Below are 24,613 nucleotides of genomic sequence, written 5' to 3'. Positions count from 1 at the left end.
TGAGCAGGCATCCGCACATACTGCTAGGGCTGCAAGAGGCCGGGGCCGAGGTAGAGCCCGAGGTAGAGGCCGAGGAAGGGCATGTGCTGCGACTAGAGCACCTGTCAGAACAACAGTTGAGGAGCCACCAGTAGCTCCAGTTGGGGGTCAAGTACCAGAAGCACCTGTTGTTACCCCGAACTTCAGGAGACTTTAGCACAGTTCCTGAGTATGTTCGGTACATTAACTCAGGCGGAATTGATCTCTGTTACACCAAACATTCCGCAGATTGGCGGAGTAGCTCAGACTCCTACCACAACTCCATAGCAGCAGGTTCACGTTGGTCAGGTTCCGGGTATAGTACCAGTACAACCTGTTATTCCGGTTCGGCCTAAGGTCAGGCCAGAGGCATCAGAAGAAGAACAAAAGAGACTTGAAAGGTTTAAGAGGTATAGTCCACCTACTTTTAGTGGCACAGCTACAGAGGATGCCCAAGAATTTCTAGAAAATTGTCACCGTATTCTCCTCACCATGGGTATTATGGAGGTGAGTGGAGTTGCCTTTACTACATTTCAACTATCAGGCGCAGCATATCAGTGGTGAAAAATCTTTGAAGAATGTAGACCAACCGATGCCACACCACCAACTTGGGCTCAATTTTTGGAAATGTTCTTAAAAGAGTTTGTTCCCCAGTCTCTCATAAATGTGTGGCGCGCAGAGTTTAAATGGTTGAGGGGCACTATGATAGTGTCAGAATATGCTACCTGGTTCAGTAAGTTAGCCTGTTATGCACCTATCTTGGTTCCTACAATCAGAGAGCGGGCCAGCAGATTCATTGAGGGGCTCAAATATGATATTAAAATATGCATGACTCGAGAATTGCTAACCAATACTCCATTTCAACAATTAGTGGAGATTGCAAGGAAGATTGAGGGTGTTTTACACGAGGAAAGAGAGTCTAAGGAGGCGAAAAGGTGTCGAAGATCTGGAGGGTTCAATGGATTTTACTCTTCAGCTAGAACCCATTACAGCGGAGGCTCGAGCAGTCGGTCAACTCAGCTCGCACATCATATTACTCGGAGTGCTCCAGTTTACAGTGCACCATCGACACGAGATTCTTACAGTGGTTATTCCAGTTATCCGGCACAGACTCAGTACGAGCAGCTGCGACCTCAGAGGGGTTGTTATGTGTGTGGTGATACTAGGCATATCATGAGAGATTGTCCCAGACTTGGGATGGGTGGATTTCATCAGAACACTCCAGCTACAAGCTTTATTTCAGTTGATACTCCACGTGCACAGTCAGCTAGAGGTAGAGGACATGCAGGTAGTGGGCGCCTAAGAGGTGGAGGCCCGACCCGTTGCTATAATCACTATGAATTGGCTGGGGCCAATACACCAGATGATGTCGTTACAGGTACGATCCTGATTTTTATTATAAAGGATAATTTCCCTTAATTTGATTCGGTTCCGAATATTGAGGTGAGTCCTCCTATTATGCTCCACTTATGGGTGAGCTTCGTAAATTTGTGACCCACTTATATGTTTATCCCTATTGGGAGATTTAAAGATGTGAACCCGTGTCTATCATTTATTTTTGTACACCATTGAGGGCTATAAGTCCAAAAGTAAATTTTATTATTCATTACAGTGGGTTTAATGTGTTTCAGAATAATTGATTCCATTTTTTATGAATTATACGCCTTACCGGTATAAGGGTTCATTATGTATTGTGAAAACTGTATATTGAAAAGAAGAAAGAAAGGAGAAATGAAATTTCAGTTGGCACAATGTGCAAAATACTTGTGATTTGGAGTTGAGGTGAGATCCTTGCATTTTATATATGATGTGAAATATTTAAACCGGGCTACAAGTCGCGGTGGAAGTTATATAAGGATGAGGTCCTTATGGTGAAATATTTATGAGTTTAAAATTATCCCTTTGTGAAATTAATTTGTACAATAATATTAATAGGGAGTCATGCTTGCTAGGCTTATTTAATAATTCTTGTATATTTTTCTATTCATATTCAACCATTTTCGTGCTGTAAACATTGAGTTTTAGCCTATAAGGTGAGTACCCAGGTAGCGTTAAATGTGACTCGTTAAATCGGGAAAATAGTTATGAGGTCTTCATGCCTCACATTATGTTGTCAGTGTTGTGAAAAAAATTGAAACGAGGTACTGGTTAATATGAGATTAATTGATGATGCTGGAATTAATTATGAACAACTTTTAAGACCAGAGATGTGGTGATGAGCATACATATGATGTGCTTCATGTCCTGATATCATTACGATAATGCAATGTTGAGATTAATGTTATTGATATATACCCTGCGGTATTTTGTTGGGTTGCGGATGTGTTGTAGGAGTTATTTTGGTGTTACTCTGGCAGGTGGTTAGGCCCAATCACAGGGGAGACTCTGCCAAAATTTCTGAAAAATTTGGGAGTTAGTAAAAATTTAGGGGATTGAGACGTGCAAAAGAAGAGACAAATTATGTTATGTGTTTGAGGGCGAATGATCCTAAGCGAGAAAGAATGAAATACCCCAGAAAATTTTTAAAGTACTTCAACACTATCAAGAAGGTTGATGTGCGCGTAGGCACGAGTTGCTGCAGCCAATTGAAACTAATACCGTGCGTTGATGAAAAATCGGACTTTCTGAAAATGTTTGGAGTGTAAGAAATTGGTCTTAAGGTTCACAAATATGGATAAAAGAAATAATCTCAAATGAGATACTGTTGCCGGACTTACCTCCAATGCAGTAGTGTGGGACCAACCGTGAGTATATGTGTAAAAGTAAAAATCATCAATTCGGTAACCTTAGAATAATTATTAGCACGTTCGAGGACGAACATTTGTTTAAGAGGTGGAGAATGTAACGACCCGACTTGTCATTTTAAGAATTTAAGCCCTGTATGGCAGCATAAGGCCCTGAACAGCTTCTTATTATGTGTATTGACTTACGTGCGTGGTTGAATTCAGTTACCGGATGATTTTGAGTGATTTGGGATACTTGATCCCCAAGACGAAAGCTTAAGTCTTAGAATTTTTACCGTAGTCAGAACTATGTGAAGATGACTCCGGAATGGAATTTTGATGATGTCAATAGCTCTGTATGGTGATTATGGACTTAGGAGCATGTCCGGAAAATTATTTGGAGGTCTGTAGAGGAATTTGGCTTGAAATGGCGAAAGATGAATTTTTGGGAATTTTGACCTGGGGGGTGACTTTTTGATATCGCGTCCGGAATCCGATTCTGGAAATTAGAATAGCTTCGTCATGTCAATTATGACTTGTGTGCAAAATTTGAAGTCATTCCAGATTAATTTGATGTGTTTCGGCACAAGATATAGAATGTAAAATTTTAAAGTTCATTAGGCTTGAATTGGGATATGATTGTGGCTTTGATGTTGTTTGATGTGATTTGAGGCCTCAAGCAGGTTCGTGTTATGTATTGGGACTGGTTGGTACGATTGTACGGGTCCCGGGGGCCTCGGGTTTGATTCGGGGTAGTTCCGGACCATGTTTGGGTGTTTTGATGTTGCTGGTTGCTGGTTCTGGTGTTGTTCTTCGCGTTCGCGGGTAGCCTCTCGCATTCGCGAAGAAGGATTTTGCTGTTAGGACTTTATTCTTCGCGTTCACGAAGAGGTTCTCGCGTTCGCGAAGAAGGAAATTTTGTTGTTCGTCGTCTGATTTTAGAGGCTCATATCTCGCAATTTATAAGGAATTTGGAGATGATCCAAAAATAAAAGGTGTAGCCCTTTGTGTCTAGTTTTATGAAAGGTAAACCATTTGTCATTTGGCATTGTGTACAAAAAGGTATGGTGGATACACTATAGGCTGTCCGGGAAGAGTTTGGAAATCTCTGTTGCACATGGCTAACTTTGGAAGCTTATATCTGGTAATATATAAGGAATTTGGAGATAAGTAACAAATGAAAATTATATCCCTTGGAGTCTAGGTTTCAGAAAGTAAAACTATTCATCATTTGGAGTTTTGTACAAAAAGTTATGACCATTATACTAGCGGCTGTCTGAGAAGAGTTTGAAAATGACTTTTGAAGAATTTGTTCATCGCAAACGCGAGGGGAGTCTCGCGAACGCGAAGAACAAACCCCTGGGTAGCAGAATAAAGTCCAAATTCATGTCATTCTTCCATTTTTGGACCAAGGAGGCTCGGGTGAGGCGATTTTTTGAGAGTTTTTCAAGAAAAATATTGGAGTAAGAATTCCTAACTTGATTTTGGTTAAATTACATGAATTTATTGTTGTTTTTATCACTAAATTAGTGAATTGGGTTGAAAAATTTAGAAAATTCTCTTGGTTTAAATTTAAGATTTAAAGGTCGATTTGTTATTGGAATTCGATAAAATTGGTATGGTTGAACTCGTATCGGAATGGATATTCGGATTTCATGAAAATTATGTCGGGTTCCGAGATGCGGGTCCCGCGTTGACTTTTGTTGACTTTTTAGAATAAAATTTTAAGTCGACGTATTATTATCCGAAATTATTTTCGATGAATTTTAATGAAGTTGTACAATTAAATTGGATAGATTTGAGCTGTCCGGAGGTCAATTCAAGCAAGAAGGCGATTTTGGAATATCGGCATAACTTCAAAAAGGTAAGTGTCTTGCCTAACCTCGAGTGGGGGAATTACTCCTTAGACATCGAGTCTTATGTGCCATTTGTGAAATGTGAAAAGCTGTGTACGCGAGGTGGCGAGTACGTACTCAGGCTTATATGTGCAATTTTATTGAGTTAGAGTCTTGGGCATATTGTGTAGTAAATTGGATAATTGTTGGCATTTATTTAGTCATCTATTTGCCATGCTTCAATTCGCATTTATTGAATTTATTTTTATATGACGATTTGATGTGCATGTTGCCTGTATATTTATGTGAATTCCGTGAGTTTGATATTCGTGGGATTTAATTTTATTATGGATTTTTCCTCTGTAAATAATTAATTAAATGAACTTAAGAAGAGGTGTTAATATAATTATCTAAATTTGGATTTAATGAAGGTGTGCCCTATGTTGATTATTTTTCTATCTCTATTGATTATTTTTGAGTGTTATATACATTGTGTGAAGCCTTAGGCTATTTGTTGTGAAATTAATTAATTTTGTTATATCTTTAAAATTTGGTTGTGGCCATTGGGCAAATTGTGATATGAATTGATTTTATTATATTGCCGTGTTAATTTTCCGTGTAAATTATTGTGTTGTGTGAGTTATTATTTTGGGGAGATAAAGGTGGCATTTCACCATTGATATTATGTGGGTATAAGGGTGGCATTTTACTGTTGTTGTGTTTGTTAGAATATTATCTGGGCGGAGCGATAAGGGTGGCTATAGGAGTGATAAGGGTGGCTATTGATATTGTCTGGGCGGAGCGATAGGGGTGGATATAGAAGTGATACGGGTGGCAATAGGAGCGATATGGGTGGCTATTGTTAGGGACGATATGTGATGATGTGGGGTTGTGGTGTTGATAATTTTCATGTGATGTTGTGATTTTCTTGTGTTTATTTTTATACTTTGTGCAACTTGTCATGTTGTTGGTAAATTGATAACAATCTGATTTATGTTAAAATTGAGAGCATGTGGCTATTTCCAGGTAGATTATAAAATGAAATATGGGCACGAGGTGCCGTGAGTAAATAATGAGAATATTTGGCACGTGAATTGTCCATGCAGTTGTGATATGAAATGTGGGTACGAGGTGCTGTGATAAAATGATAATGATAATTGGCACGTGAATTGTCCGTACAGTTGTGATATGAAATGAGGGCACGAGGTACCGGAAAAATATAATGATTTAATTATGGGCACTAGGTGCCGTGGAAACATGAAAATGAGTTGAGACCCGTGTTTACAAAAAATATAAAAATGAGTTGAGACCCATATTTTTATGATTATGAAATGAGGTGTCACATGGTGACTTTTTATTTGAAAGAATTATATTCAAAATATTTATTTGGAAGGATTTTTACTTAGAAAATATTATAGGAAAGAATTGTATTGGAAAGATATTTATTTAAGAAAATTATATTTGAAAAGATTTATTGAAAGAATTATATTTGAAAAATAATTATTTGAGAAAATTATGTTTGAAAGAGAATTATTTGGAAGAATTATATGTGAAAGACATTTATTTGAAGGAATTGATTTAATTGGGTGTAATTGTACTTATTAATTATTGAGCGATATTAATGGTATTCTTGTCGTCTGGAGTGCATATCACTGGTTGTTTCATGTTACCCTATTGTTATTTGTTTCCTATTATTTTGTATATTATATTGCACGGGTTATTAGACTAGTGAGTGTCTTGACTGTACCTCGTCTCTACTCCATTGAGGTTAGTCTTGATACTTACTGGGTACCGACCGTGACGTACTCATACTATACTTATGCACATTTTTGTGTAGAGCCAGGTATTGAAGATAACGGACTTGAGCAGAGTTAAAACGGGATCGTAAGGATTCAAGGTAGAGCTGCTTGGTCGTCGTAGTCCCTTGGAGTCTTTTCATTTCATTGTACTGTTAACTTGTAATCAAACAATATTGTATATTCGGTCCTCGTGATCATTCTATGTATTCAGTTAGAGTTCGTGACTTAGTACTACCAGTCTTAGGAGGTTGTATATTCATAATTATTCCGCTGTTAGTTTTAATAACTTATTTAATTAAAAAAAATGGTTTCAAAAATGTAATGGAAATTGGCTTACCTAGTCTTGGAGACTAGATGCCATCACGACTCCTGTGGTAGAATTTTGGGTCGTGATATGTATATATTAAAACATCTTTGAAAGTAATTGATTTATTATGAGTAATCATCAATTGAGATTTAGCGTTCTGAGTTGCAAATTAGTGTATACATTAAAAGATCGTCATACCTACCGAATCAAATGTTATATCCCAAATTATATTTCTTTTTGATGACATAATTCAATTTTGATGGGTATATAAAATTGGTCAATATTTGAATTAGAAGGACCCCTCTTTGGGAAAAAAGGAAATAATTTCCTAATCATAACAATTTACCCTTATTTATTTACTCCTACATAAATTTATAGATTATTTTGGTATAATAAAATATCAAAATCTATTTAAAAACTACCTCTAATTTTGAAGCTAAAATAAGATAGGTTGCTAATTATATAGTTTACACGTTTAAGCTTACTCTAACTTTTTGTTTCTTTTAGATATTCTTTCATGTGTTTAAACAAGGAGTTGAAGACTTAGAGTGACATTGGAATATTACGTTATGTTGTGGCTTAAGAAATTCTTTTTCGTGTTTTCCAATGACAAGTGGCTTTAAGAATTTCTATTATTAGTTGGTAACTAATTCCTTTATTTTAGGCACTATAATTTGATTCACGTTATTTTATGATTTTAAAATTTTCTAATATTAGTTGGTTTTAGACTCCTATATTTTAGGTACTAAATGTTACAATTTTATCCCATATTCTATTATTTTTTGAAGAAATAATTCACTTTAAGGGTATAAAAGTCGGTCAATATTTCAGGGATATTTTTGTCGTTCAATATTTACTGATCCAACATTCGTGCTTTTATAATAATAGAAGATAGATAAATATAGATATAGATATAGATATAGATAGATAGATGTATAATAATATAAATATATAAATAGAAATAGATAGTTGTAGATATAAATATATACGTTCTCAATTGGAGAAGATATAGAAAAAAATAAGTACCATTAATAAGTGTTATAGTTTTTCTTTTAAGTTTTATAAACCAGTAAATCATTTAAAATTTGATCATAAGTTAAAATTCAACCTACAACATATGTTGTAGTAAATTACGTAAGACACTTTAATTTTTAAAAGAAAATTATTAATGTGCTTTTCTAATTCAAGTAGGATCATGTTTATAGGGTCGATGTATGTGTAATTTAAATCGAAAAAGAATTCATCATTGAGTAATATGATTACAATTACATCCTTAAACTATACAAATATTTAGGGGCATAAAAGTCGATCAATGTTTTAAGAATATTTTAGTCGTTCAACATTTAACATAAATTATTCTTGCTTTTATAACATATATATATATATATATATATATATATATATATATATATATATATATATATATATATATATATATATATTGTATGACTATCTTGACTAAATATTTATATTGTTATACAAAATATATATTAATTTGTATAATTATTACTATCTTATCAAGCTCCTCGCCTTTTCATTGGCGAAGTTGAATTTGTTTTATGAAGGGTGAAGGTGAGATTTGAAACCATGATTGTAGTTTTTTCTTTCTATATTTAATCAATTGTTTTTAAATAAAATTATGCCTCCTATGTCCTAGCATTATACTGAAAATTAATTATCCCCCTAAGCGGAAAACAAAAAAAAAATAAAGAAAAAGACAATTCACTTTTTAAGATCAATAAATTGGGGCGAAAAAATAATGAGATTCTACAATGAGATTAGTGTTTAAATTCTATTAATTTATAAGGTAAAACCTTAATTTTTTCTAAAGACTTAAATATTAAAATTCTCTGTATTGATCAAATAAGAAAAGAATTCAGTAAAAGATTTTTATTTGATTTTAAATCCTAAATATTAAATTTAAATATTAAAATAATAATGAAAATAACAATTTCTTTTAGAATGAATCTAATTTTTATTATTGCGGAATCTGCAAAAAAGTCGATCAACATACTACGGCGTCGTTTGCTTGAAACATCGACTTTGGGAAACTGTACACTCCCTTTTGAGTCTGTCATTTCAGGACATTGAAAACCCTAGCGAAAGTTGTCGATCTCAATCAGGAGGAAGAAGAAGAAGAAGAAGCGATTTGATCGAATCATCAGATCTCACAATGGCGATGGCTGCTTTGAGACGTGAGGGAAGGCGTTTCGCCATTAATCCCTGCCCTCTCAACACTCTCCGGTCTTCTCTCGTTCCTTCCGAGTATGTTTTCGTCCAGCATCACTCTTTGATCTATTCGTATAGTTATATGAAACTCTTAATTTATGTTAAAAAGGAAAAAATAATTAGTATCGATATGGATATAGAGGATTTGTATAATGAGCCAACTAGTTTTGCATTAAGGCGTCTGATTGAATGATTTTGGTGTTTGAAGATAAATTGTTTTGTAGTGAAATGAAATGTGTCCAAATTGAGCTGAATAGATATGATGTATTTATATAGTCGACCCCATCTTGTTTGTATAGAAGCTTAGTGGATTGACTTTGATTTGTTGAGTTTTTTCCTCTTTCATTTAAAAAAAAACATTTTTCAGATTAAGAGCTCGTAATTGTGTTAAATGCAAATTGTTTAGTTTTGTTATATAATGGGTCTGAATGGAGCGGAATGAATATATGATATTTATATAGTCAACCCCAGCTACGTTGTAATTGAGACCGATTGATAAGTATTATGCATATGTGATTTTACTTTTCGAGAATTTTTAATTTGTGTTACTGGAATGTAACGAGCCCGGAATAAATATTTTAGATGATTTATATAAAAGATAAATTATTTAGTATCTGAATGAAATGGGTCTGATTGAGAGGAATGGATTTATATAATGAATTCAAACTTGTTTGATATTGAGGAGTAGTTGATTTATATTTTTTCCTCTTTCATTTCTTCAGTTATTGGAATTATGGGATTTCAGTTGCTGTGCTTCTATGTAGTATATTGTTTTAGTTGGATCAGTTGTAATATCAGGCCTCACTAAAAAAAGCCTTTTTTTTTTTTGGCAATTTAGGCGTTGAAATTTCTTTACTAGTTTCGTTGCAAGTATTCAATATTAATGCTGAAGCGTTGTATCATAATGTGAAAAACCATGTGATCTCTTGCGTTCTTCCGGAGTCATAGGACTTCTTTATGACTTCATTCTAAAAATATTTTTTTACTAACAATCAAAAATTATTTTTATTGCTTCTCTCACTGGCATGTACAGCCATCTGAACATAAATTCGTAGCCGGGGAAGTAATTTGGTTTTGTAAATTAGCATAGAAATGCTTTGTAATCTTTGGCAGATCATCCTTGCTCTGTTCTCTTCAGCCGTTTGTATTTGCATTTTGTGGCTTAAGTAGCCGGCAACTATTTTACTTTGCAAGCTGGATAAGTAGAGGAAGTTGGTTTTTGATGGGCCCTCCGGAAGGGAAGGAATAACATATCTTTTGAGAACAAAAAAGATTCTAGAATTTAACTCAAGCTCAAATGTATATTGATAACGTCCAAACCCACTCCTCAAAGATCAAGCGGACAGGTTCGCATGCAATATAATATACCTAACTATGAGTCGGGGTCGAATCCCACAGGAAACAATATGTGGTACCAAGGAGTTTGAACTAATCCCTTAAGAGTTGTCACGCCATCCATCATAGGGAAAAGTCACCTGGTTCAACACAAATTATTTCCTTGGAAAAGAACCGCGGCATGAAGAAAAGTCAAGGAGTTTAATTAATACTACTTTAAGTAAAGAGAGTAACAAAATAAAAAAAGTATAAACTAGTGCTAACATGCTAGAAATAAACTACAAAATATCTCCAATAAACTACAAAATATTTAATTAATACTACTACAAGTAAAGAGAGTAACAAAAAAAATAAAAAATAAAAACTAGTGCTAACATGTTAGAAATAAACTACAAAATATTACCAATAAACTATAAAAGCTAACCAATCTGTCAAGTTCACAAAATAGTCATGTTCTACATACATCCATCACATATGGATGAGCCACCCCCAACAGAAAGTTTTGCACTGTCCTCAGCGCAACTAAACAAAACAAGGTAAAATTATGAGAGGTGCTCTCTGAAATCGGTATCACTCGGAGCTGGAGGTGGAGGTAAATGTAAGCTCCAAATCCTCCTCATCTGAGTCATGTGTACCACAAAATGAACTCAGCTTTTGCATCATCTTGGTAAGGAATTTGCTCTTCTTTTTCTCATGCTCCTTGAACTTTAGCAGCTGCCTCTCAATCTTTCCTTGCCTCTTGCTCATGTCCTCCAACCTGCTTTTGATTGCTTTTTGCTCATTAACTAAATCACTCAGAGATGGCGTGTTACCAGTCCCAATAGAAGTGCCCTCTCAGACGGACCAGAAGGAAGGCTAGCTACAAGTGAGCGATCGTGTGCATCGACGCCATAGATTTGACTGGAGAGATGGCGGATAGCGGGAGGTCCGAAAGGAAGCGGTCTAATGGAGTCATATGGCCTCGATGTAGCTGTGGAAGAACCATATGGCCTATTGGTAGTCTCGGTAAACTGCCCAAATGAAGGAGGTGATGCATCAATCCTCCCCTTCTTCTGCCCGCCACTTGGTGCCTTTCTGAGCAATGGATAAATTGCCTTGTTTGGGCCCTTCTCATAATCACTTGGGTCTTTTAGCACCCCAGCATCATAGCACAATTGAATAATCAATGATGAAAAGAATGGACTCTTAGACCACCGTTACATGCTTCCTCAATCTGACTCACCCTATGCTGGTCCACGTTCACTTGTAAGTCATTCATAATAGCAGCAATCATCAACGCCTTGTCAGGCGTCACCTCGGACTCATGTCTAGATGACATGATTCTGGCACCAATAATGGACAGCCAAGTCTTGGCTTCGACTGTAAATTCAGAAGACTCTACCACTTTGTGCAATCTTTCCCAAGTCGGGATTACCCCGCCATGAAGCTTTTCCACCAACCACTAGCTTCCTCTCTTCTTTGCTCTGGCTTTGTATGCCGCGTTGTCAACATTAGGAAGGCCAAAGTGTGCTTTTAGTACATCTGTGAACGCGGGCTAGCATATGGTGAGTGAGATTGAGGAAGCATGTAACAGGAGGTCTAAGAGTTTATTATTTCCATCATTGATTATTTAGTTGTGCCATGATGCTGGGGTGCTAAAAGACCCAAATGATTTTGAGAAGGGCCTAGACAAGACAATTTATCCATTGCTCAGAAAGGGATCAAGTGACGGGCGAAAGAAGAGGAGGATTGATGTATCATTTCCTTCATTTGGGCAGTTTATCTAGACTACCACTGGGCTCAATGGTTCTTCCACAACTGCAGCAGGGCCATATGACTCCATTGGACCACTTCCTTTCGAACCTCCCACTATGCGCCATCTCTCTAGTCAAATCTATGGCGTCGATGCACACATTCACTGACTTGTAGCTGACCTTCCTTCTGGTCAGTCTGGGGAGGGCACTTCTATTGGGGCCGGTGACACGCCATCTCCGAGTGATTTAGTTAATGAGCAAAAAACAATCAAAAGCAGGTTGGAGGACATGAGCCAGAGGCAAGGAAAGATTGAGAGGCAGCAGCTAAAGTTAAAGGAGCATGAGAATAAGAAGAGCAATTTCCTAACCAAAATGATGCAAAAGCCGAGTTCATTCTGTGGTACATATGACTCAGATGAGGAGGATTTGGAGCTTACGTTTCCCTCCACCTCCAGCTTCCAGTAATACGGATTTCAGGGAGCACCTATCACCATTTTACCTTGTTTAGTTGCGCTGAGGATAGTGCAATACTTTCCATTGGGGTTGGTCATTTATGTGTGATGGATGTATGTGAAGCATGACTATTTTGTGAACTTGACAAATTGATTAGCTTTTCTAGTTTACTGGTGATATTTTGTAGTATATTTCTATCATGTTAGCACTAGTTTTTTTTAGTATTCTGTTACTCTCTTTACTTGTAGTATTAATTAAATATTTTGTAGTTTATTGGTGATATTTTATTTCTAGCATATTAGCACTAGTTTTTATTTTTTTTATTTGCTTAAAAGAGAAAAACTAAACAAGACTAATTCTTTAAGAAAGAGAAAAACTAAACAAGACTCATCCCTTAAGAAAAACTAAACAAGAGTAATTTCCCCGACAACAAACGCTAATTTTGATGACGTCTAAATCCACTCCTCAAAGTGTAAGCGGTCACGTTCACATGCAATATAATATACCTAACTATGAGTCAGGTCGAATCCCACAGAGAACAATATGTAGGTGATTAGGCAAGTAAGAGAATTATCGCTTATTATGCTAAACCAAACACTAATAAAGGGTTTTGAGAAAATATTATAACTAATACGAAAATGTAAACTAATCTAGAAAGCAAGTGAAATGATCAACGACTACAAGCATGGATACAATGGGAATAACACTCAAGTAACGATCCAATGTATTTCACGATTTTACAAATATGAGCAAGTTTGGTCAAAACCCGAGATTCGGACCAAAACCCGATCACCCATTCACCCCGAGCCCGGTTATGTAATTTGTTTCTAAATCAGACCTCAATTTGAGGTCTAAATCTCAATTTTGCAAAATCCGAATTCTATCAAACCAACTCTGAATTACACCAAATTTTGCAGACAAGTTCCAAATAGCAAAACGAACCTATTCCAAGTCCCAAAACCAAAGTCCGAACATGATAGCCAAGAAAATGAAAATTTTGACTAAAAATAAGGCTAGAGTTGACCACGATCAACATTTTAGATAAACGACCGCGGATCTGTGTTTTGACGATTCCGGTAGGATACAAGGGGAATAACACTTAAGTAATGATCCATTGTATTTCACGATTTTACAAATATGAGCGAGTTTATGTTAATTAGCCTCGGATAATGATTCTATATTAGCTTAATCCGAAGACTAACAAGACTTCCTAATTGAATTATTCCTAAAACTATTAGGAGGATTAAGTACACCTGAATGTCGCGACAAGTAGTTCAATCCTATCCCTTGGTAGAATCTAGTAGAATCTATAAAATGAGGTTTAACGCCTCAAGTTCTTGTTAGTTAATCTTTCCCAACCCCGAGTTTGCCTTTTCCAAGTCTAAACCGAAGTAAATGAGCGAGTCCTAGGGTTAGCTAATCCCTTAAGAACTATTAAAGAACAAGAATAATTAAAGAAACAATAACTCACTCCATGATTAATAAAAAAACATTCAATACATAAGCATAACAAGAGATTTAATCCAAACTTTAATAATGAATATTCCCATAAACAAAATTCAAGTAATGGAATAAATACTACACACTTAGATGTTCAATACAAATCAAGGAATTGAAGAATTGAGTAAAAAGGGTAAGAAAATCTCATCCAAAGTCTTCAAATCTTCAATCTCCAAGTGTGGTGCAAGAAACCCTAGCTCCAAAGCTTGTATTTTTAGTCAAGAGTACCAAAGTTTTGCCAAAGATCCTTCCCAAATGAGCTGGGTCGAGTATTAAATGGTTTGGGAGCCAAAAACGTGAAATTTCAGTTCTGCCCAGTTAATAAGCTGCACGATCGCGCAAACACGCACTGCGATCACGGTGAACAACTTCTGCAAAGCATTGCTATCGCACATAAGTCTCCGCGTTCGCGGAGAGTACTTGACTAGGTTGACCAAACATTCTTCTTCACGTTCGGAAAAAGAAGAACCACGATCACGACTCACAACTTTCCAACGGCCTGCTATCGCATTTATAGCTCCGCGTTCGCGAAGGGCAATTGATCATCCTTTGACCAAACCTTCCTTCAACGCGTTCGCATACCTTCCCTTGCGTTCACGAAGGTCATTTTCCGGGATGTTCGCGATCCTATCTGTACCTTCCGCGATCGCGAAGAGCAATCATAGGCAGTAGTCAAATTTTCCATTTTAGCTCATTTTGGCTTGTTTTCTTCCATGTCATCTCTAAATCACATAATACCTGAAATATGTCAATAAATCTCAACAAATGCTTAGTTTTTCCGCAAAATCATACAAAAGTCATAATAAGTCTAAAGAAGAGATAAGTTGGTAAAATATATATATTTGTCATGCTTTGGTGCAACAGGGCTGCTTTAGATGTAAATGATAGTGGTGCCGTTGTTGACTTTCTTAGCTCATTATACAACTTTTGTGTAATGGTCCCCCACCCTTTTGGCTGTAATTTCCCCAGCATGCCCTTTTTTGCTGGTGTTTTTAACAAAACTTACACATTTATCTATTATAAAGTAGAGCAAGTTGGTTGTCATTTTTTTTTTACCTTTTTTTAAAAGGGAAATCCAGCTTCTCTGTTTTAAATCAATGGCAATGATGGTTTATGTTGGTAAGCTTGTATAAAATTTCTGAACTAAGAGTTGCTGTAAAGCTGGCTGTATATTTGTCATATAAGAATTGCAAGAGACTGGATATTGGATATACTTGTTTTAGATTTAAGAATATAGTCATTTGGGCCGAAGGGAGGACGTTCAATAATTGAGGTAGGTTTTGGATACTAATTGTTATGAAGTTTTTGGAACAGAGGTTGAAATATGGCCATATAGCCGACCCCAACTTGCTTGGGGCTGAGCTGTAGTAGTTGTTGTTGTAGAAAGCGAAAGGTTCACGAGAATTGCAAGTCTTCTGTGTTGGATAGAGTGGAAAATAGAGATCTCTGTTTTATCAGTAACTGGATACTGGATGGCTTTGCAGGGGGGAGTATATTGCAAACGCCTTTTTGTTTCAAGATGATAGAGATGATTTATATATGCAGCTATAATAGGATTATGTTCTTCACCTTAACTAACTATCATTTTACTTTATTAAAAATTGTCATTCATTCTCCCCAGCGGAAAAAACAATTCTATATGACCCCTGATTTATATGCAGGGAACCAGTCTCATCAGGAGTTCGGTATATTTCAACACAAGTTGGTAAGATTCAACTGTAAATCTGTTATATACTCTGTTTCCGTTTATCACATTTATGTTCTCTTAACCTTCTTTACTGATGTTTTCTTCTACATTATGTTTTACGCTGAAAATGCCCTTGTGCAGTCAGAAATCGAATGAAGAGTGTCAAAAATATCCAGAAGATTACAAAGGCTATGAAGATGGTTGCTGCTTCAAAGCTTAGAGCTATTCAGACTAGAGCTGAAAATTCACGCGGACTATGGCAGCCATTTACTGCACTTCTTGGCGACACTCCCAGTACGTTGTAATTAGATTTTTGGCATCTAGCTAGATTCCTGGAGTAGTTAAAAAAGAAAGAGGGAAAAGGGTAGGGATGAATCACTTTATGGAGTCTCATACTTCCTAGAACTCAAGGAGTGTGGTACGAGCCTATAGAACAAGTCTTGTTCAAGTGTGGTCGTAGAGTCTCCATGCATCCTATGATCTGCTGCTCCTGCTCCTTTTAAGCTTAATTCAGCTTACTGCTAAATTTGGTACCTTTAATTGTATAGTGAGTGATTGGTCTACATATACATAGTATTCGTTCTTTTGATTTTGTTGTGGTTTCTGGATCCAAGGAACATTGATACAGAGGTGAAACTAGCCCTAGTTATATGCATTTTCACTTGGAGCCGGAGAGTGTATAGAGGATGAAGTTATTTTAAAGTTTCGGGTGATTGTTTATTTCCAAAATAATACTGGCTAGGATACCCCTCGAATCATGAAATAAGAACTGGAAGCTAAGTACAAATGGAGAAAAATAAAGTTGGCCCGAACACCATTGTTTTTTGGCTTTCCACGCTCTCAAAGAAGTTGTGTTACACTCACTGTGCCACCACAACAATTTGTGTCTAATAGGAACATTTATAGTTTAGATCAAGTGTTCAATAGGAAATAGTCTCGGTTGAGGTGTCAAAATGAAAATTAGAGCTCATTTTGATGGGCCGTCTATGTATTTGGCCATATGTTTTATTTTGATGCATGGTAATTTTGCATACATCTTCTGGACGGGTTTGACTGGCTCCCAAATCATTTTGTGGATGAGGATTCTCAAAAATGGATATAGCTATTTGAATTGTACTCTTTACCATTGTTAAAGGTGATCTTGTCAACTTAGTTAAACTTTTCTTTGTTTTTTGGGTCAGATGTTAGCTTTTAGAGAATTTGATATTAATTTTTTGTGTTGCATTCTATAATTATTCAGAATGCTAGGTAGCTGTTCTAATATTTGTTGCTTCAGGTGTTGATGTGAAGAAGAATGTTATCATAACCATCTCTTCAGACAAAGGTCTTTGTGGTGGAATTAATTCTACATCCGTCAAGATTAGCAGGGCTTTTCATAAGCTAAATTCTGGTAAACGCAAAATTGTTAGTGTGGAAATATCTTTCGCCTGTGGAACTTGATATAATTGTTGTTAATATGTAATTGCTAGGTCCTGAAAAGGAAAATAAATATGTTGTCTTGGGGGAAAAGGCAAAGGCTCAGTTGGTGCGAGATTCAAAGAAGGACATTGAGCTGATCATGACCGAGTTGCAGAAAAATCCTCTTAACTACACACAGGTTATGATATCCTACATCTTGCATATGCACAAGTAATCTGCTGTATGCTTGCTTTGCATTTCTCTTTTGTTGCGAACTATGTTTGAAGTTGGTGGCCACCTTTATGCAATCTCGTTGGTTTTGGTTGAGTAGTATGAAATCTTTTGACATCATGATGTTTTTAATCTGAACAGCACATATTTTGTATTTCCTTTTCTTTTCCTACCTTTCTGTCATGTTGTACATCAAACAAAGATGATAGAGGTGCGACAGATGAAAGCTCTATTTTCACTCCCCTTTCTTTTCCGTGTGAATTGGTGAATCTAAATTGCAATATTGGCTGATAATAAGTTCTTGTCTAGTTACTGTGTAGCATTTGAACACTTCAATTGAATTGTTGCAACTTCAAAAATTCCGATGAATAGGATGAACATTTAATAACAATACCATTTGATCTCATTGAAATGATACTTATGTAATTATGGAATATCTGCACTGTTAGTTATATTGATTTTCTACTCTTTCCTTCCTACCGATTTAGACAATGTAGTCTTGCAGGTTTCTGTCATTGCAGATGACATCTTGAAGAATGTGGAATTTGATGCACTGAGGATCATTTATAATAAGTTCCAGTCAGTAGTCGCATTTTTGCCAACGATGTCTACTGTACTTTCCCCAGAGGTTGATAAGATGATTTGATCTGTTGTTCTGTCAGCTTCCTTTTGTTGTGAGTTCTGTTTCTTGGAATAAGTCTCTTTTGGTGCAATGTAGGTTGTGGAGAGAGAGTCTGAATCCGGTGGAAAGCTTGGGGAACTCGATTCTTATGAAGTTGAAGGCGCCGAGACGAAGTCTGAAGTTCTTCAGAATCTATCCGAGTTCCAATTTTCATGTGTAAGTTTTTCCTTTGCAGTGTTGAATGGACTTTTCAACTTCTTAGTTGATCTTCACAACTTTGCATAGCGTTAGTACTGATTTGGTAGTGTGGGAGATATAAGTCTCTATCTTTATTTGTGATGGACGTACTGAGTTTATTGAAGTTTGAAGATAAAGATTATCATGACTTCTATTCCAATCAGGATTGAATGGATAAACTGTTTTTTCCAGGTTTTGTTCAATGCATTGCTGGAGAATGCTACTAGTGAGCAAGGAGCAAGAATGTCTGCCATGGATAGTTCCAGCAGAAATGCTGGTGATATGCTTGATCGTCTCACTCTCACTTACAACAGGTTTTTCCGCTTTCCCTCTTTCTTACTTTTACTCACACTTGCAGCATCGGATCGAGACCACTGAAACATAAATTCTCAGGAAACACTTTTTCCCCCCTCACAAACTGGTTCCTCCATGGAACACCTTCAGTAGCTTCTTATAGAGAACACTTTCCAAGGCACTCATCAACTTAGTGGCACCAAACTCATTATTACCATCTTAACATTAGTTACGACTAATACTGGTGTTTCTTAACCTGCTGGGTTATACATCATTAACAGAAATCATGAAACAATTGACATATAATTTACAACTAATATTTACTTATATCTCAGTCCACGTATAGTTTTAATTTCTTTTATCGTCTGTCAGTTTAATTGGTCTCTGATTAATATATTTTTCCTTGAAAAATCAGAACCCGTCAAGCATCAATCACTACAGAACTAATAGAGATCATATCAGGAGCATCAGCACTGGAGGGTTAATTGGACGGCCTCTTGTTTTGTCTGATGGCGACGAAATAAAAAGTACAAAATGTTTAAGCTTCTTTTGCACCTTGTGGTGACAGCTTTTTACTGTTTGTTTTGTTAATAATATCCTGGTTTAACTTGATTTCTGGGGAATCATTGGAAGAGCCTTTTTTGTATGTTTCCTTCTGTTTTTGATATCAGGCATTGACACTTGGTCCATATTGCCGGCGAAGTTATTTCGACAAGCTAGACAGACAGAAGTAGTGTTATTTTTGTTCTGATGCAAATTCTGAATTTCTTTTCTTGCGATGCAAGTCGGTATTTGAACTAACTAACCTCTCTGACCCTTTTTATTTGTCACTTCAGCTGAAAAAATTTGGTTCAAAAGTATTTGTCACTTTACAAAACTAAGAAGACTTAATTTTTCCTTATTCCATCCTTACTACTCTACGTATATGGCCATTAATTACTCATTTAAGGAAGAGAAAAGGGTAGCTTAGTTAGATATATCATATAACTAACTAATGCTATTAAATGATTTTTTGAATGAGCGTTAAAATTATAACCTACAAATAAAAGAGGACCGGATGAAGTATAAATTAAGCCGAATAATATTTTGCTATTCGTGGTATTCGAGATGTGAAGATTACTCGATGCATTCTTTAGGTGAATACAATGTAAAAATCGGTGTTCCCCTAATTTTAGATTAAGAATAACAATAGCAACGACCCAATAAAATTTCACTAGTGGGGCTTGGGAGGGTAGTGTGTACGCAGACCTTACCCCTACCCCGAGGAAATAGAGAGGCTGTTTCTGAAAGACCCTCGGCTCAAGAAAACAAGGAGAAACAATATATCAGTGCGATCAACAGAAATCAAAGGAATAATAACAACAACATAGAAGCCAGAAAATAGATGAAAATAATGGCAATAACCAGTAAATAGACCCGACACTATAAAACGAAAGAGTAGTGAGAACACAACATTAACTACTAGCAGTCTAAGATAAAACTACTATCAGACTAGCCTCACATAGTTATGACCCTATCCTACAACCTTAATACTCGATCTCTACAACTTCCTATCAAGGGCCATGTCCTCGGAAATCTGAAGCCGCGCCATGTCTTGTCTGATCACCTCTCCCCAATACTTCTTAGGCCGTCCCCTACCTCTTCTCGTGCCTTTCAAAGCCAGCCAGCCGCTCACACCTACTCACCGGTGCATCTGGGCTTCTCCTCTGTACATGCCTGAACCATCTGAGCCTCGCTTCCCGTATCTTGTCATCAATGGGAGCCACACCCACCTTCTCCCGAATATCATCATTCCTAATCTTATCCATCCTCGTGTGCCCGCACATCCACCTCAACATCCTCATTTTTGCTACTTTCATTTTCTGGATATGTGAGATCTTAATTGGCCAACACTCAGCCCCATACACCATGTTCGGTCTAACCACCGCTCTATAAAACTTACCTTTGAGCGCACTTTCTTGTCACACAGGATACTAGATGCTAACCTCCACTTCATCCACCCCACCCCAATACGGTGTGTGACATCCTCTCGTCGATCTTCCCATCCACCCAAGGTACTTGAAACTGCCTCTAGTGGGGATGACCTGTGATTCAAGCTTCACGTCCATGCCCGCTTCCCTCGGCTCGGTACTTAACTTGCACTCTAAATATTCCGTCTTGGTCCTGCTCAACTTGAATCCCTTAGACTCAAGGGCCTGTTTCCAAACCTCCATCCTTTTGTTAACACTGCCTCGCGTCTCATCAATCAGAACTATGTTATCAGCGAATAACATATACCATGGCACCTCCCCTTGAATATGGTGTGTTAGTGCGTCCATCACCAGGGAAAATAAGAATGGACTGAGCGTAGATCCTTGGTGTAACCCTATAACAACCGAAAAATGGTCCGAGTCGGCTCCTACAATCCTAACCCAAGTCTTAGCTCCATCATACATGTCCTTAATCGACCTAATGTAAGCAACCGACATACCTTTTGCCTCCAAGCATCTCCGAGAACCTCTCTAGGAACCTTGTCATACGCTTTCTCCAGGTCAATAAACACCATGTGTAGATCCTTCTTCCTATCCCTGTATTGCTCCACCAGCCTCCTAATAAGGTGGATAGCTTCTGTAGTAGAACGACCCGACATGAACCCGAACTGGTTGTCGGATATAGACACCGTCCTCCTTACCCTCACTTCTACCACCCTCTCCCAAACTTTCATGATATGGCTCAGTAGTTTGATACCCCTATTATTGTTACAACTCTGGATATCACCTTTGTTCTTATACAACAGAACTACCGTACTCCACATCCAATCATCCGGCATCCTCTTCGTCCTAAAAAAAATATTAAACAACCCAGTCAGCCACTCCAAGCCTGCTTTTCCCACACACCTCCAAAATTCTACCACAATTTTGTCTGGCTCGGTCGCTATGCCCCTACTCATCTTACGCATAGCTTCCATGACCTCCTCAACCTTGATGCGCCTACAGTACCCAAAGTCACAGTGACTCTTGGAATTCTACAACTCACCTAGCTCAATATCCCAATCTCCTTCTTCATTCAGAAGTTTATGAAAGTAAGTCTGTCATCTCCTCTTAATCTGGGCCTCACCCATCAATACTATACCGTCCTCGTCCTAGATGCACCTCACTTGGTCCAAATCCCGAGCCTTCCTCTCTCTTGCCTTGGTCAACCGAAATAACTTCTTCTCCCCGCCTTTGTCCCCCAGTTCCTCATAGAGACGACCAAAAGCCGTAGTCTTAGCCTCCGTGACCGCCAACTTAGCCTCCTTCCTAGCTACCTTATACCTCTCTCTGCTCGCTCTCCTCTCCTCCTCACATGTGCTCTCTACTAACTCCAGGTATGTCGCCATCTTCACTTCCACTTTACCTTAGACCAATTCATTCCACCACTAGTCACCTTTGTGCCCGCCATAGTATCCCGTCGAGATCCCTAACACCTCTCTCGCAGCCTCCCTTATACAGTCTACCGTCGTCGCCATCATAACGCTCGCGTCCCCGCTACTACTCCAGGCTCCCAAAGTCACTAACCTACCCTCCAACTCCTAAGCTTTATCCTTAGTCAAGGCTCCCCACCTAATCCTCGATCGTCCTCATACCAACCTTTTCTTCCTTTTTAACATAATACAATAGTCCATCATTAAGAGCCTATGCTACGTCGCGAGGATCTCACCCGGGATAACCTTGAAATCTTTGCACAACCCTCTGTTACATCTCCTGAGGAGAAGATAGTCAATCTGAGTCTTCACCATTGCACTTTGGAAAGTAACCAAGCGCTCCTCCCTCTTCGAAAAACTAGAGTTCGCAATCACCAACTCAAAAGCCTTAGCGAAATACAACAACGAAGTACCTCCTCCATTCCTATCCCCAAAGCCTAAGCCGCCATGCACCTCGCCATAGCCACTGCAGTCGACCAAATATGTCCATTGAAATCCCCTCCTATAAATAACCTCTCAGCAGGCGGAATATTTGATGTCGCCCAAACTCACACCACTAATTTAGGTTGCGAGGCGGTCGATGCAAAATAAAAGACCAACGCAAGTCGGGGTCGATTCCACAGGGAGTTAGAATTAGGATTAGGTATATATTTAGTGTAATTGTACAATATGCCTAATATTACACTTCTACATTCTTGTTTGTTGTTTCTACTTCTACTTTAACCTATTGATTGCAATTATAAAACTAGCAGACAATATTTTTGGTTTTGTTTGTTTTCCAAATGATAAAAGATCTAGGGTCGTGACTTCCACCTAGGTGGTTATCTAATGGGTTGTAAACTCTAGGGCAAGTTTGATTGGTCGGGGTTGTAATATAGCAATCACACGCAATTATCCACTCTATACCCCTCGGTAGTTTGAGTGATTTTTGCCCACTTTAGCTTTCTCAAGTCCAAATGGGTATCAACTCTTTAATTGGGGCTATCAATTACCCTTTAATTGGGGCTATCAAAACAAATGATAAATGCTCAAGTCGGGTCTTACTATCTCTAGATTCAACTCTTTAATTGGGGCTATCAATTTCTTGAGTTAACCCCAATTTCTTGTTAGCCAAGTTTTCCTAGACTTAGTTTCTCTTTCTCAAGTAGAGACTAAGTCAATTAGGCATGAATCAATGTTTGCAACCATTAATCCTTGAATTCAAGCAAGAACTAGGCTAAATATCACTAACCCAATCACAAACATGTCCTAACTCAAACTCCCATTAAGTACCCACACTAGGGTTGGGCCACAACCCTAGCTAGAAATTTAGCTACTCATAAAAAAAATCAAGAAATACAAGAAGAAATTAAGATAGAATGCATAATAATTAATTAGGGAAAGAAAATCTAATGTTTAAATGCAAAGCTAGTACAAAGTTGCCCAATACAGTAAGTAAAAACGCTCTCAGTGTTGAGGTGCATCCAACTTCACCTAAAAATGATAAAAAGTTCTATTTATACTAAGTTGAAAAATATCTGACAAAAATGCCCCTGCGAAGGTTGTGCGGCCTCATAATTTTGTGTGCGTTCCGCAAAAATGAGCTTCTGTGGCCGCACAATTATAGTGCGGTCCGTATTCTTAGAACTTGGGCTTGGCACTTCGGGATTTCTGCGGACCGCATAAAAATGAGTGCGGCCGCGCAAAAATAGTGCGGTCCGCATTCCAACTTGACTATGAAGTCCCATCTCTCTGATCTTTGTCTGCTGTGGACCGCATAATATTAAGTGCGGCCGCACTTGATATTCTGCAGCCGCACAATTATGGTGCGGTCCGCACTCCTTCCGCTTTCCCAAAACCAGCTTCTGAATCTCTGCTTCTGCAGACGCACAATATTTGTGCGGTCTGCATACTCTGAAGAAGAACTGACATGGCTCTTCCTTTGTTTTGCGGCCGCACACAGTATTGTGCGGTCCGCACTGTGGGCCTTTTGCCTTGTTTTGGTCCTTGTCTACTTTTGACTCCTTTATGAGTTAATTTTGACTCTTTTGGCTCGTTTCCCAATGTTCCTGTACAAAAGTACATTTCATTAGTTTTTGGGAATACCTTTAAGCATTTTTGAGCTAAAACTCAAGTAAAAGAGAGCAAATAAGCGGTCAAAATCCCTACTTATCAACTCCCCCAAACTTAAGCTCTTGCTTGTCCTCAAGCAATTAAGGCAATTCCCACCTCCATTAGAAAAAAAGGATATTTCAGTTGGCCTAAGTTGAATCAATCACACATCAATTGCGACCAACAATTAGCCTTAACACATGAATTACCAAAAACGCAATGATTTGACTTTTTGAGTACCATAGTTCTAATGCAACACTAGAGCATCAAGAATTGACGCTATTCATCAAGGACGCTCGCTCTTTCACGTAGGTAATTTTGGATCCCAAACTCCTCCTCCTCTACTCTCCATTAGCAAATGTCACTTTAGAATGTAACACTCGAATCAAGGATTGCGAAAAGTGTGATCATCTCTCTCAAAAGAATGTCACAAATCCAGCTGTAAGTACCATAAGCTTGCCCCTCATGTAAATCATCACTAATGTAAGCTCACTCAACCTGAAATCATGTAGGGCTTTTGCGGGATGTAATGAAGGTTTTTGAACCAAGGTGGGACTTGTTGGAATAGAATGGTTTCATCTTTCCTCAAGCACTCCATTTTCTCTTTTCGGCTCATACTTTTTCGACTCTTTGAGTCATTTTCTTTTTCCTCGGGGGAACTAGAGAGACGTTTTTTGAT

The 24,613-nt window shown here is 37.7% G+C and overlaps 1 protein-coding gene across 1 annotated transcript; it reads left to right on the top strand.

Moving 5' to 3' along the window:
* Positions 1 to 8,715: 8,715 nt before the first annotated feature.
* Positions 8,716 to 19,202, top strand: LOC104114188 (ATP synthase subunit gamma, mitochondrial). The gene is made up of 9 exons (XM_033660764.2): positions 8,716 to 8,947; positions 15,594 to 15,637; positions 15,761 to 15,913; positions 16,896 to 17,009; positions 17,089 to 17,216; positions 17,754 to 17,876; positions 17,967 to 18,086; positions 18,300 to 18,421; positions 18,817 to 19,202. The coding sequence occupies exons 1-9, from the start codon at positions 8,856 to 8,858 to the stop codon at positions 18,884 to 18,886; spliced, it is 966 nt and encodes a 321-aa protein (XP_033516655.1). The 5' UTR covers positions 8,716 to 8,855; the 3' UTR covers positions 18,887 to 19,202.
* The last annotated feature ends 5,411 nt before the right edge of the window (positions 19,203 to 24,613 follow it).

This window comes from Nicotiana tomentosiformis, chromosome 12 (assembly GCF_000390325.3).
Source record: "Nicotiana tomentosiformis chromosome 12, ASM39032v3, whole genome shotgun sequence".
NCBI classification, from domain to species: Eukaryota; Viridiplantae; Streptophyta; class Magnoliopsida; order Solanales; family Solanaceae; genus Nicotiana; species Nicotiana tomentosiformis.
This window is presented reverse-complemented; position numbering and strand designations above follow the sequence as displayed.

Excerpts from the sequence above, each read along its gene's own strand:
- LOC104114188 (XM_033660764.2), top strand. The coding sequence starts at position 8,856 with ATGGCGATGGCTGCTTTGAGACGTGAGGGAAGGCGTTTCGCCATTAAT. Across the intron at positions 8,948-15,593 it reads TCTTCTCTCGTTCCTTCCGA|GGAACCAGTCTCATCAGGAG; the intron begins GTATGTTTTCGT and ends ATTTATATGCAG. Across the intron at positions 17,010-17,088 it reads TTTTCATAAGCTAAATTCTG|GTCCTGAAAAGGAAAATAAA; the intron begins GTAAACGCAAAA and ends TGTAATTGCTAG.